Genomic DNA, 15,293 nt, shown 5'->3' on the forward strand with positions numbered 1-15,293 from the left:
GGGCACGTCACAAGGCCATCACGGGGCTAACATGATCATGCACGTTCACTCCTACGGTGTATTCAGAATCATCGGTGAACAATGCATGCGTGCTTTTGCATAGTGGGAGAAAGCTGGAGTGCCTGGAGACAACCCATGCGTGCGCTTTAGCAAAAACAATAAGCAGATGTCAAAACAAGGATGAAAAGCTCAGAGAAGTTGTTACCTCCAGTTGGGTAGTAGCTGGTAAACTCAATATTTTCACTTGCCAGTTCAAAAGAGAGCATTTCAATGCCCCACAGTTTCCAGCTCAGTTACACCCAAAGCGTGGCAGTCCCACTCAGGTTTCCCTCATGATAGAGTTCAATATGACTGCAGCAGCAGCAGGTGGACTGCACGGCTACTCAGATTACCGGGGTCTTGAATATTTCATCTCAGGACACGCGACTGCTACTCAAAGAGCAGGAGTCAAAGCAGAGAAGATGCCTGGTAGGATGAACTGGATGAAACAAGACACATGTTGCTCCTCTGAGGTTACCAGGGATCCATTCAAACATTTAGACTTAATAATTACCAAATCCTGGTGTCAGTTACAGTCTCCCTCTCGCACTGGGCTGTTACGTTGGGCATATATAGCTGGAGGTCCATCAAACAAAACAAATAACAAGCAGAGTTTTTACACTCATGACACACCATTTCCTGCTGAATCTGCTGACAGATCGCACCACTGTTTCCTGACATGGAAGCATCTGCAGTTTGAGTTCAACATCCCACCTCAGTGCCAGAGACTCCCACCTTTCAGGAGTGTTTGAGACCGTGTGGATGGAAACGTATTGTTCTGTGTTTGAAGCCTCGTTAACCCAGTGCAGCCCTTTGCTGGACGCTCCTCTGGCATGCCCAGGTTTGCCCACAAACATGCCGAGAGACAAATCCCTCTCTGGAACGCTGCAGCTCCTCCTGCAGTGTTGCTATGGAACTGGATTAGCAACACTCTTCCAATTAAAGGGGAACTCTGGTATTTTTAAACCTAGACCTTGTTTCTGGCATGAAGTAAGTTTATCTACTCACCGAGAACAATTTGGCGAAAGTTGGCGTCCTTCGGAAGATATTTAGATAACTCGCGATCCATATAACGGAGTGAACGGGGCAAAAACGATGCAGCCTCTAAATAAGGCATTATCTGTCTTTATTTCACCAATACTCTAAGAAGAATGAATGAACGAATGCATACTATTGCTCTGTTAGCACATAGCTACTGTTATGTGGCTACTTGCAGCTATAGGAGAGCTAGAGGAGGGAATTCTACACACACCTCTACTGGGACCACTTCATCGACACACATGCCTGCAGCACAGCTCATTCACTCCGGTAAGAACGTCCATCTTACTCAAAGTCGTCGTTCACGTTGTCAAAATTTGATAAATATCCTGCCATGTTGCACAAAACTAGCAGTAGCAAACTCCGTGTGAAGTTAACCAACTGTCACAGAGCAAGGAGTAAATACACTGTGCTCCAGGGGGGCGTGTGGATGAAGTCATCCCAGTAGAGTGCCTGTGTAGAAATGCCGCCGTTAGCTCTCCTAAAGCCGCAAGTAGCCACATAACAGCACCAATGAGCTAACAGAGCTATACTACACGTTCGTTCATTCATTCGTCTTAAAGTATTGGTGAAATAAAGACAGATATTAGACATAATTAGAGGCTGCATCGTCAAAGCCCCGTTCACCCTGTTATACGGATCGTGAGTTATCTAAATATCTTCAGAAGGATGCCGACTTTCGCCAAATTGTTCTCGGTGAGTAGATAAACTTACTTCATGCCAGAAATAAGGTCTAGGTTTAAAAATACCGGAGTTCCCCTTTAAAGCTCCTAAGCGGGTTCAAGTCATGGTATGTTTTATGCAAATCACCCCCCGACTCACTCTGTTTTTTTTAGAAATGATGATCTTCCTTAGACTATCATGAAGAATGAAATGATATGCTGGCATTTAAGCAATAATTCCATGTTAAGTTATACGATATTCAGTCCAGTTAACTCTCTTTTTCCTCTGTTATGGTCTCCGCCTGTGCCATCTGCTGCACATTTCAGTGTTTGCTTGTGTTGTGAGCCTTTGCAGCTCGGTTTGCCACTTTGAAAAACATGTTTTTGTAATTTGCTCGTGCTTTTCATAAGCTGCAGCCCACTAAACTCCCTGACCGTCACAGGTTTTTCTCACATTCGAGAAATATGGCAGCCTGATCTAATGGGGAATTAGCAAAACGCTGCAGTGTCGCAATTAAGGGTTGAAATTCATCAGAAGGCAACCTCGGTGTAAAACCATTGTTTTGGGTTAGGAGGCAAAAACCGTAACAATATTCCAAATGTATATTTTGTAGCTTGTTGTACGAAAGTTTTGAGCGACCTCTCATTTTTTTATATTTCACTTTCAAGGGGCCAGAATTTCATTTGGTCCTCAGAAATAGTTTCCTGGGAGTTCTGATGGTCTGTTAAAGTTTTTTTCTTTGGACATCGGCTGCTTTTCATTTCAGGGGATTTGTTTTTATTTTTTGTCACGCCACTAAAGATTAGCCTGTGAATCGTTGACGCATAAAAGAGTCCCCTAACTCATTGGGTGAATCTCTGTCGTGTCTACACATAACAGACAACTTAACAAGGAACTAACTTTTTTTTAGTTTTTAGTTGTGCGCACTACCCTCCCATGTTATACCAATTCTAAAGAGTTGCACTTACTAGCAGCTTGTCACAAAGACAGTGTATATTTCTTAAGTCGCTTTCCCCCCCCAAAAAAAGCCAAAGATAACAGAGTTTGCACCAACAACTTGATTCTCATAGACATATTAGCTCAAAAGTTGATATATTTCAGCGGAGAGTGCTATTTGAGTAAAAAAAAGAAGTAGACGGCCTAAAAAAGACTGTGGCAGTGAAAAAGTAATTCTTAAGGAAGGGGAAAGGGAGAAAAGGCTAAGGCATGCCAAATTACTCAAGAACTGGATTGAAAATCAATGGCAACAGGTCTTGTGGAGTGATGGAGCCTCCCCAGAGCTCAGACCTCAACCTTACTGAAGCAATGTGGGATCATCTTGACAGAAAACAGAACAAAAGGCAGCCAACATCCAGAGAAGAGCTTTGAAATGCCCTTCAAGAAGCCTGGAGAGCTATTCCTGACGACTGCTTAAAGAAATGACAAGAATGCTTGTGTAAGCGGGCTCAGAATGTGTGGATGAACTCTGTTGCAATGTACGAACACTGTTCATTCTTTACATTTTGTATTTCTATTTATGTTTTTGGTAAACTGCTGGACCGATTTTCCGTTTTCTTGCCAATATATTAAGAAATGGGAGGTGGTGAAAGACTTTTGCACAGTACTGTAGTCATCAACATCCGAAACCTTACCTTGTACATCGATTCCAACCCCACTGAACTTGTTCTCATTTGACGTAGTCACTTGCAAATTTGACTAATTTGCGACCAATTCTACTCATAAATTTGAATTGTCTGTGCTTCTTATGGACAATGGAACAGTTCTCTCTGGTAACCACTGGGCCTCCGCTCCACCACCTCCTCCCAGCTTTGAACTTAATCTAGATTTTCTCTTGAAGGATTAACAGTGTAGCTCTAAAGACAAGGCTTGATTGTTGTCAGGGTATCTGCAGTGTGTGGCTGCTGGAGGAAGTCGTTGTAAATTTGAAACTAGTCATGTGTGAGGTCTGGCATGCATGTTAAGGCACACTTACTCGTGAGCTGACATGGGCTGGTATGCCTCTGACTCAGGGTGAAAAGAGGATTACATTATCACACCTTCCCCCGAAACACTTTGATCCACCGATCATCTGCATTTAACCTGCGTATTGTTACTCTCAAGGTGAGGAGAAATTGTGTTGCACAACAGAACAAAACCAGAAATGGATGGTATGGAAGATGCATTTACATCTTATTCTTACATCTGTTTTGATTTTTATGTCAAAATGAAGCTCTGAATGAATCCAAGATAATATGTGTTTGGTCTAAACTTAATTTGGTAATATCCACTCATTTTTACATTCATATTTCAAGGAAAACATTGCAACTGATGCAGTTGAGGGATAGAAACGAAGTATGTGAAACAGGCGCTGTCAGTGAGTGATAGGCGACATGATTTGATGCAGAAAATAATTGAACTGTTTGCACTCAGTGTTCCTCGAAGAAAGATCGGAAAGGAAACAGCATCATCAACCATTCAGGAATCTGGAGGAATTTCAATGCATGAAGAGAAAGGGTAAAAAAACCTAAGCTGGCTATCTGTGATCTTTAATGCCTCAGACCCCACTGTATCAGCAGCTCGTATATTCAGAAGGAATTGGGAAACGTTTAGCACGCACCACAAAGATAATGAGACTATACAGTGACAGAAAAAAACGTCATATCTTCAGTGTAGTTTTATGTTAGCTTTTCCCGGAGGCAGCATCAAATTATCTGCACTCTGATGCATCTGGGGTGGACCATAACGCAGTGGGGATGTTTTGTTGTCACGCAAATCGATATTCAACATCTTTTCTGGAAGAAATGGGCACTGTGTGCATCGGAAACAAGCTGAAAGGCCCGGCTCGGTGGTGGCCATCACTGATGATCTGTAATGGCCACATTAATGCAGAAACGTTCAATAAAACTTTGGAGCAACGTATGTCGTCTTCAAGAGGACGTCTGAAGACCACGTTCTGCTTTCATTACAAAGGCGTGGCTGAGGAAGAGGAAGGCACTGTGCTGCCCTGCCGGCAGTCCTGACCGGTGCCAGGTGGAACATTTTCAAAAGAAAACTGCAGCGACAACAAGAAGAACCGTCTACTGTTTTGCACATTCAGACGTGTTAGCAACAAGGATGGGATAAAATAACAACTTAAAGACTTCCTCACTTGGTTTTTTTTTTATTCCAAAAACATCTTTTAGGGGTTATGATGAATAAAGAATAAAAAAATACATTTAAAAAAGGTAACGTCACAAAGTTACAAAAAAAAAGATGTTACAACTTTTTTTGGAACGTGTCGCAACGCCTTAAAAGGATGGAAAGATGTAGACATCAACAAATGTAACTACGTTACATGCGACATGTTTCCGTTTGTGGTTGTAATGTAGCTGGCGTCAGTCCTCATGTGTAAGACAAAACTACTGAGGTGAGATGTGATCAGACACCACATTTACCGCGCAGCGCAACTAGAACGGAGGCAGCATCTTTCTTCTCGGAGGCCGACCCAACGTCAGGAGTTATCTCCAGATTACAAAGGCGCGATATCATGAATTATTTCATTTTCTGTGACTCCCTGCGACCTGGACAGAAGCCGATTTCTCTCCTGGAAGCAGGCGACAGCTCCGCTTCTCGTTTGTTTGTCACCCTGATCCGCGATCTCGGGTTTCCTTTGTGACAGAGTGTTCGCGTTTTACGCTCAAAGTGCGTGCGTGCGCGCGCAAACCTGCGCTCACAAAGTCCAGGCGTGCATTCGGCCACTTTGTGGGGAGTGTTTCCTTGGTTGCCTGTAGCTGCCGAGTGAAAGAACACGGGAACCCAGCTGGGACTTGGTTCAAGACCATTCAAAACAGACAAAATATGCGAAAATCAAAGCATCATTCGCGCCAGCCGGGCTGAAAAGAAACGGTGAAGTGGAAAGAAGTTTAACGAGAAGCGGAGTTAAGAACATAATGTGCATTAAAAAAAAAACAGAAAAGGAAACAAATTAGTCAATGGCTCTTGGCAGGTCGCGTTAAGGGATTAACAGATTGTCTGAGACAGAAAGAATTTGCTCTTGAATCTCTTAGTTAGGGGGTTACAGAAAAGTGTTCAGATTCAAGAATTAATTCACTTACAGAATGCAGATGAAACCTGAAAACATTCGAGACACAAAGTGGACGTGTGAACGCAGACAGGAGAAAGAACCCATTATTCAGGGTTTGCAAAAGTTTGAGCAACATTTGATAAAAAATCATTTTAAAAAGAAAAGAAAAAAGAAAAAAAGATTTGTGCAACAGCGAATCAAGGAAAATACCTGGTTTTTTTCGAGGGCATCATGTAAGGAGACATCACATTTGTGTAACATTTCCATCTTTTATGATTTCAAATTAACACAAAAAGCTCCAGAAGTTTTGACACCCTGCATGCTGAGTACTTCATGATATCCTCTTTAGGCAGGTATCACAGGTTGGCTTCAAGTATTCTCAGATCCACCCCCCCCCCCCCCGTTTTACATGTATAAGTGCTCTTTTTAGGTCAGTCCACCAGCTGTAGATGGGTTTTTGGTCAGTTGGCTGATATTTAGCTGAATCCTTTCTTTGATTTTCCCTGTGCCAACTTCAGTAACATTAATCCAAACATGACATTGACCACCCTGGCCTGGAGATTTGACTTTCACTGCATTATATGTTTGCATCAGGAAAGTTCGGACGCTCTCTTGCAAACTTAACAATAAAAATTCTGCAGTGAGAGAGCAGAAAAGGGTTCTTCTGATGGCTACAACGCTGCTTCAGGGGTCTCAGAAGAAGTCCTGGGAATTTCTCTAGACCTCAGCCTACCTTCAACGACCCGGTTAACTTTCCTCATTTCCATTGGAATGTAGAGAAATGCCTATCAGGCATTTTCCTGGAATCAACTGCTCCAAATTTTCAGAGGCAGAGTGTTCAAGTAAGCAGCTGCTTAGAGAAGGCTGGTGGCTTCTTTATGATGACCCTGAACAACCTACACGAGCTTGTTAAGTTCTGAGTAAGTTCTATTAAAAGCTCGGATCACTCGGGAGTGGGATTCAAATGTGGATAACGTTTTTACTTAATGGGCTAAAGACCACTTTACCCTGTAATAACTTCACTGTTCACAGCCACTGAGACGTGCTTTTAAGCCACTGGAACAAAAACCTTCCAACGGGATCACAGTTTAAAGTCGCAAAAGCGTCGAGAGAAGAACGTTTCTCCCAGAAACCAGAAGCCGCCACCAGATGATCACTTTTTATTATACGTTTATCACAGTCTACTTACAGCATCTGACACGTTCGCAGTACATCACCATCATCTCGTGTTTAGTAGAGCTCCATCTGTAGGTTATCTGAAAATGTAAGCTCACTTGGCGTTTGAAAAAGAATAGTATAAAAGCAGTTTATTTTGTTATAAAAGCTTACCTTTGCTCTTTAGTGTGGTTAAGCTGATCAGTACAAAAATCTGATACCAAAGGATTCCATAATAATTCCTTCGAAATGTTAAATTTGTCACATTTTAGGGTTTATATATTAATCACATTATTTCACACGCAAACATACTCGTATTTTACTGTTACTAAGGCACTTAGCAGTAGCTGTAATGTAGGAACTGTTGTAACACAGAGGAAAGTTCTGCTTTCTAAACATTAGTTGCTGCTGGGAACTTCTCCTCCTCCTCCTCCTCCTCGCTAACACACACAGAACTGTCCGTCCGACGGGTCCCCGGCTTCTCACCCAAGCGGAAAGTTTCAGCAGAGATGTAACCAGGAAGACAAACATCACTTCCTGTTTGAAATGACCGCGGTTTGCATCCAAAACCGATGAACTCAGAACAGAAACCTCTCCGACCGCGAGCTTCGTTTTTATTGTGCGTCGACGCCCAGCGAGTAAAAAAAAAAAAAAAGGCTGCGACTGGGGTCGTGTTCAATGGCCATTGTTTCTGTGCTAGTGTGGTGGATGGTTTCCCCTGGTCCACCCCCACGTGCACTTCCTGCCAGTGAGCCTGGACGAGCAAACTTCCACATGTGAAAGCCTTAATCTGAGCTCATTTAAACACAGGCATCGAGGGAACGCTCCTCACAGGTGGTGTGTTTAATGACCATAGAGCTGGCAAAGAAAAAAAAAATACTATAAAGTGTAAATAAGGCTCTCTTATCTCCCACATCAGAGGGCCGTAGTGTCAAACCACTTTCTGCTGACATACTAAAAAGCTCCTTTTCGACGCTCATTTGGTCGGAGAAATTTCGATGAAAAACGCTGCAGCAGCTGGAGAAAAACATTCAAACTCAAAGTGTATAATAATGTGCTGCAGGTGATAAAAAGGCTTAAAGTGTTACAATACGGATGAAATATGCTGTCCAGGAAAACGAAAGCAATCATGAAACTCCTTCAGTCCTCAAAGTCCAAACAAGAGTTCTACTGCCCTCCTGTGCTCAACCGCCAGAGAAGCAGGTTGAAAGACGGGTGCTATGGCAACATGACACACACGAGCCATCATTTAGTCAAATATTGACATGAAGTATGGATAATCCCCCCCCCACCACCACCACACCACCTTTTGTTGTCCAAGTTCAACAAAAGATTGTTTCATATTCTGTGCGTTTAAGTGGCCAAATGTACAAAAGCGCATGTGCACATAGTTGTGCGTGAGTTTGTGGAAATGCGTCTGGCATAGTTCGAAGTAAGCTCCCCTCCGCAGGATGGCGTCGAAAGACGGACCCAGCCTTTACTGGCCAGAGGCTCAGATGTCCCTCCGTGGCGCTCTATCCCAGAAGCACCCGTTGAAGGCGGTCGGCGGGCACGCTGTTCTCCTCCTCGGACTCCGCGTCGCTCTGGGAGTTGGAGCTGCAGGGAGAGGTGCACTCGGGGGAGCACAGGTAGTGCATCAGGGGCAGCCGGTACTTCCCGCAGAAGTCAACGAATTTGATGTGGCGCACACACGAATCAAAGTACACACCTGAGGAGCAATGACGAGAGCAAAGTCAGGCCCAAGCGGTGCTGCTACGCATATGTAATGAAGGCAGTTCATGTCCTCAGCGTGATCAGGGGAGCCAAAGGACAGAAGTAGGAGTTGAACAGCTCATTAAGAGGAGAAGCCAGAAAAGAAAAACATTTATGTTGCAGCAAGTTAAAGAGCTGATTTCTGGTTGATTTGGGAAAAGCTGGCATGAGGCAGGCAGCAAATAGACGTGGCTTCATTTTCTTTTTTAAATCAAACTTAACTTATGGACAGAAAAATGGCAGAGTTGCACAGCATGAGAAAAACCGAGAACAAAGAAGTCTCACCGGCACACTTGGGGTTGGGACACTTGCTGGCAAGGTCCAGGTAACGCACCAGGTTCGAGGGAAGGTCGGAGGGGGAGTACGGGATATTTCGACTCTTAATGGTACGGCCTGCCAGCTCCAGCAGCATCGGAGGGTCGTAGGTCATCTCCTTGACGAAGCGTACCACCAGTGGGTTGCCTCTGAGACTGAGCTCCTGCAGCTGCACCAGGCTGAGGATCTCTCGAGGAAGGTAAGTGAGCAAGTTGTTGTGGAGGCTTAAGGATCGCAGCGAGTGGAGCCTAAAATAACACATGGAGGTAAGTGAGTTTATCTTCAAAGCACGACTACTGGAACATGTACACACACACACACACAATTCCAGCCTTGAGGATAGGGCATACTCCAGACTAAGCTGTTAAAAATGATGTAGAGTGCTGATGTTACCTGGTGAGCTGTGGCGGCACACTTTGAATGCGGTTGTCACATAGGACCAGGTAGGTGAGGTAGGGCAGGTTTGCCACTTCAGGAGGAATGGCTGTGATGAGGTTTCCACCCAAATACAGCACCTCCAAACTGACAGGAAAAAAGAAAAAAAGAGGACAGGGATGCTCTTTAATTCAGGTCTTATTTCACTGGAGCTTAATGCAGTGCAACAATGACTTTCACAGGTTTCTTTCTTCACAATTTATTTGTGAGATCCATTTCTTTCAGCTTCGTCATGATGGTTGTTCCTTTATAAAGCTCTCACTCTGCACCTTTACAACAGCAACCCCCCCCCCCCCCCATTTTTTTTTTAAATCCACAACTCACAGTCCTTAAAAGATAATCTCTTCTCTATAGCTCCATCTTCATTTAAAATACAAAATGTTGTATTTGTAACTGTAAGTACATCAACATGCCACAAGGGGGAGACAAAGATGCACCGATTCACACTCAAGTGGTCACATTAGTGGTTGTGTCCAAATTTGCCTGCAAAGTTTTAAGAAATAAATAAATAAATAAAAAATACACAAAAAATTTAAAAAGACAGGAAGTGAACCAACCGCACAAAACTGATTTTTTTTGTACACGTATGCTTGCATCTCCTGCTAACAGCTGAGCAGAAACAACCTAAAATGAATGGATCGGAATGGTTCCAAACAGAAAGAAAACTGCATCACTGCACCAGTTTCAGTGGAGAACAACATTAAAAGGCACTGGTGCTATTAAGATAGCAAAAAGATCGAGGCGGCTGACTGTAGGCACGAAACACACAGGCTGGTAAATGGGAGACAAAGTGAGAGACAACAGGGAGAGAACTGCGGATGACTGGTCAGCAAAAGTAAGCCGTCGGGCCATCTGCCTGCTGGAACTGATGACACAGCAACTGCGAGACATGAAGCCATTATACTGCCCACGGTGCTGAGCACTGGGCAAAGCCCCTCTGTGACGGTCACTGAGACATTGAGGGTCTGCTCACAACCCACAGATGTTTGGGGGGAAAGCACAGATAAAAAAAACATCAGAAGTAGCTGCTTTGTGCAGAGCTGTATGCTTATGCACAATCATGGGACACTGACACTTTCACAGATAAAATTAGCATGTCACAGTAACTATATCTGTGTGTGTGTCCCCCTCCCACAGAGACATTTCAAAATGTCCAAGTATTTTTTTTTTTAGGAGGCTGATGAGAGAAATTAAGATGACCGGTGATCAATCAAAGTTGACGGCACCTGCAGCTACAAAGTGAATTTCTTTCTGCTTCACCGGGAAACCTGCAGATCCTTTCAGGGTCTCTCCATACACTCCACTACTTTGAAAAAAAAAACCCTCAGATTTGGCGTGTATGAGTCCAGCTGGCGTTTACGTGACACCCAACTGAATAAACGGCAAAGAATGACCATGCACGATGCATTCAAGTAGTATCTGAAAAGCATCATCGACTGTCTGCCCCCGTCAACTAGAGAGTCCTCTATACAGTGAAGGATAGTGATAGTGTCCAAGTGAGTGAACAAATGAACAATTTGAAGAAGTCTGAAGACAGTTACGTGGACTTTTTAACAGCCCCGGGAAACGCTGTACAAACAGCAACTGCTGCCCAGCTGAAAACTCTTTCAGGCCACCACCAGGCCTTCGATAAGCACAAGCAAATGAGCAAAATGACCTGCGATGTAAAATACAAATAGAACCTCACCTATTCAGCAAACCAGCAGAATCTGTAAAAATCGCAGCATGTCAATGCTGTGTTCTGCAGATACAACAGGAGTCGTCGGTCCTCTGCTGGTTTATCTTTGCAGGATCCTTTGCTCTGAACTGAGTCATTAGTTCTCACAATTAGTGGGGCGTCTTTATCCATTCATGCCTACAAATGGGGAGTGGAAATCAGGTTTGTCCACGTGTGTTTGTACAGTTTCTCAATTACTAAGATTTATAAAAGAGAACCATATGATTACAGAGCTTTGTAAATCTGGCAAAAAGAATGTGCGTGCACATTTCTGCCTTTCTGCGCACACCGATACTCATTCATGGATTTCCACGCCGTTTTTGCGTATCTTTTCATTTTAGACAAACTAATCACTGCTATTAGCTATAAGCTAGTATCTGAGACTGATATGAGGCGGCTAAAGGTCTGACTGTGTGCGATCATAAGTCGCACGGCCCTCTTTATCATCTGCTGCCTCATTAGTGATAGAGATGCACTCTTATGTGCGATTGCGCTGGTTAAAGTTTGACCTTTGGCCTCGGGTCTCGCATCGGGTCACCGTGATCTGCTACCGTTGAAATTGGCATAGGATAAGACTGTAAAAGGGCTCATGGCCCGGGGCTCTATCGTGTTCTTCGTCTCTCACAGGAAACTCAAAGACAAAATTTTATTAAATAAATAAATAAAATTATTTCTAACTGACTGTACTGCAGCTAAATTTGCAAATTTGGATGTTTTTTGTGTTTCTTTTATTGCGTTTAGTCTCTTTTTTTTCTCTCTGTACTTTTGTCTCTAAGAGACAATCTCCCATGTGACCATGTGTAATTACAACCATGTCTAATTTAAACTGAATTTTCATGTGAGGACAGACTCCGTCTTTTAATGACACCTTTACTCCAAAATCGCTTTGCATATGTGCCTAAACCTGCCAGGACTGGACCAGGTTTAGCAGATGCTATGAGTCATGATGTTCACACAACAAACTGGAATTTGAACAAGGGGCACAAATGTCAATAGCATTGATGAGATAGGGGATTTAACCAAATCTGTAAAGATGGAGCAGAACTGGTCACACTTCAAATAATGCAACAGGTTCCCAGACTGTGACAGAAAAATGTGGGTCAACGTGTGACTCGTGAAAAAGCGGGTTAAGTGTGACTAAAAGGGGTTTACAAAGCAAACAAGGCAGATGCAACGCACATCCATCAGTGACTGATGAAAGCTGACTAACGTAAACCACAGAGGAACGAGACGTTTTTTAGACTAACTTCTGACGTGTACATCAAGTTGTGCTCGGAGAGATAATGGGTTGTGTTCAGCACAGATATGTTGTCATCATTCTATTACATCAGCTGAAATTTGACCCCCCCTCCGCCTCTTTTACAGGAGTGAGAGAAGAAAGCCCATTGATCATCTCTGAAAAGTTACAAGTGATCCTTCGAGTTAAAGTCCTGCACTCAGAATCTTACATAAGAAGCAGGCAAGCGATGCCATAAAAGTTCTCAACGCAAATGTATAGAGACTGATAACTTAAGGAGACTATTTCAGTTCCAAAATCTTTAGACTTTTGTGGGTTTTTTAAAGTTTTTTTTTCTTCTCATATTGCGTTTTCTGCTCCTGTTGCGTTTTGTGGAAAGACGTCACCGGGAAATATTTCCATACTCTTGAGAAATGATGCGTTGAAATGCTGCAGCGGGTTCCAATTTCATTCAATCTTGTTAGTCGTTTTAAAACGTCTCTCGGCCACCGTATCAATTCAGGCCTAACATATCACCATGGCAACAACACGTCCGTTCCATAGTTCCTTCCCTGTCAAACTGATCGAATCACAGGCTAACGGTCAGGATAAAGCAGCGCAGTATATATATATATATATATATATATATATATATATAGCGACATGCACCATGGCGACATGCACCATAGCGACATGTATAACCCGTAGTGCCCTTTCACACGGACCCTGAGGTTTAACCCTGAGGTTTATCTCTACTCAGTCTAACATTACTATTCGTGTCATTGTGCAATATGGTCGCGTTAAATAACTCGCTAGCTTGCACCAAAGAGTTAAACCCATGTGTCAGTGCTTGACTTGATTAACCAGTTAATAGCTGCCCTGTGCTGTTACCTACCTGGTTAAATTTTCAATCTCTGTGGGAATACTTTTGAGTCTGTTTCCGCCGAGAGAAAGCGACTGCAGACTCAGCAGTTTGGTGCACTGGAGTGGGATCTCCTCAAACCGGTTCCCACTTAAGTTCAACACTTCCAGCGGCAGGGAGCCGAACTCTTTGGGCAGAGAAAACTCGTCCAGACGGTTGTTCTTGGCAAAAAGGGTTTTGAGCTTGGTGAGTCGCGTGATGCCATCACAGATGGACAACAGTCCGTTGTTGCTGATGTCCAGAAACTCGAGGTTGTAGAAAAGGCTGACCGACGAGGGGAGCGAGGTCAGTCGGTTGTTGTTCAGGTACATCTGTCTGGTGTCCCTTTTCCTCTCGTCGCTAATACTGTCAACGTTGAAAGTGTTCAAACTCAAACGTGAAAGGTCGAGCACATAATCTCTGGTTGCTGCTGCTGCTCCTTCGTGAATCTCCATTTTGACTGTTTTGTCGTGAATTTGACTCTCTTCGAGGTCCTCGCAAAAGTTTTGCAGTCCACGTGATCCGCAAGTTAGTTCCTAGGCCTTCCTATCTTCAACATGTAAAACGGATAGACTTCCACACTCTCACCAGTAACAGTTAACCGCATTTCGGATTAAATACAAGTCACTAAATTAGTGCTAACTACAGGCCTCTTTCGTCACATTTAACTACTCTGCCCGCTGAGCAGCGCTTGTACAACGCAGACGTTCTTTCAGGGGGATTTCGCCCATTGGCTGATCCTTGACAGATACCCCGCCCATCTGGGCGTTGATTGGCCACTCTCCCAACCTATATTGTTACAAAAGCAGTAATTTAAACATTCTATGGCTTGCTCTATGTAGTTTACTGGCATTTTATAGTCACGCACTATCATATCATGAGGTGATACAGCAGTAAATTAGTTTTTAGGTCTTGCAACAACGGTGCAATGCTGGCTGATGATCCATCATTCCAGTAATCAAGTCCTTCAGTCATTATGCAACACATGTCTTCTGTCACATTATGTAAAAGTGTGTTGGTTTTTAGGTGCACCGAATGAGGGAAAAGGCACAGGACAATAAAGTTTTTGCAACAGAATTCAGATACATGCCTAATACATTTAGCTCTTTTCGACAGAGGACAAACTTCAGATGTGGACATTCCCAGTACCCACAGTTTTGGAGCTGTTTCCAATTGTGACTCCTTTTGTTTTTTTCAATAACGTGTGCCAACGTTTGAGAAAAAAAAGTCACTGTACTTTCTGTCAAAATAAAATGCACAGTGACTATAAAGTTTATTTTGAGCAACCGCAAGATTATTTAATGTACACTGACAAACAGCAAGGGAATTAGGGGTTAAAAAAAAAAACACTGGTCATATTTTAATTGGAAATACAATACGTCAAATTTTTATGTTACAAGAACATGGAGACAGTGGCAAGAGAGTTGATGAAAAAACAAACAAACCTTTGAACACCTCACGTGTAATTAGATAAATTAGCAATAAATCAGTGGCATGACATAAGCATAAGACTTACAGGAATATTATATAATCCTTCAAAGATAACAATAGGTTAATTGCTGCTTGAAAGACTACGCAGAGAATATATTGAACTATTTAATACGAGTGTTTCTCAGTGTAACACTGCAAAAAAATTTACAAAGCAAAATATATATGAAAGATTCAGAATCCAGTTCTTAGTTCAAAGCTGGCTTCCCTTAAAAGATGGACTGAGGTGAACTGGAAAACTAAGAATCAAAATATGAAATTCCCTTTGGAACTCATGGAGGCTGCATCCTCCAGACTAATGAGGAAAGGAAGCATCCAGCTTGCTGTGAACACACAATTCAAAGGCCAGCATGCACTTTGTTATGCGTCCGCAGTGATACACTTGGCACCGGTCATTTTCCACATCTGTGATTGCACCAGTTACACTGAACAATAGATTGTAAAAGAACAGCATTTGTTCAGCTGTTTCATCATTACGGTGACCTTGTCAAACACTTTACCCAACAAGCCTCATTCGCCCACTCAGTTGTTC

The 15,293-nt window shown here is 43.1% G+C and overlaps 1 protein-coding gene across 1 annotated transcript; it reads right to left on the reverse strand.

Annotated features, from left to right (window-relative positions):
- Positions 1–6,939: 6,939 nt before the first annotated feature.
- LOC140319323 (leucine-rich repeat-containing protein 58-like) lies at positions 6,940–13,977 on the reverse strand. The gene is made up of 4 exons (XM_072396923.1): positions 13,268–13,977; positions 9,398–9,526; positions 8,975–9,252; positions 6,940–8,645 (listed from the first exon to the last, which is right to left on the reverse strand). Exons 1-4 carry the CDS (start codon positions 13,726–13,728, stop codon positions 8,452–8,454), a joined length of 1,062 nt encoding a protein of 353 aa, XP_072253024.1. The 5' UTR covers positions 13,729–13,977; the 3' UTR covers positions 6,940–8,451.
- Between the last annotated feature and the right edge of the window lie 1,316 nt (positions 13,978–15,293).

Source organism: Leuresthes tenuis, unplaced genomic scaffold (assembly GCF_036924035.1).
Source record: "Leuresthes tenuis unplaced genomic scaffold, fLeuTen1.0.hap1 SCAF_12, whole genome shotgun sequence".
NCBI lineage: Eukaryota > Metazoa > Chordata > Actinopteri > Atheriniformes > Atherinopsidae > Leuresthes > Leuresthes tenuis.

What these genes read in the sequence shown, in the direction of transcription:
- LOC140319323 (XM_072396923.1), bottom strand. Translation starts at nt 13,728, where the DNA reads ATGGAGATTCACGAAGGAGCAGCAGCAGCAACCAGAGATTATGTGCTC. An exon ending in GAGATTGAAAATTTAACCAG is followed by an intron (nt 9,527 to 13,267) that starts GTAGGTAACAGC and finishes TTTTCCTGTCAG; the next exon opens with TTTGGAGGTGCTGTATTTGG. An exon ending in GTGCCGCCACAGCTCACCAG is followed by an intron (nt 9,253 to 9,397) that starts GTAACATCAGCA and finishes GTGTTATTTTAG; the next exon opens with GCTCCACTCGCTGCGATCCT.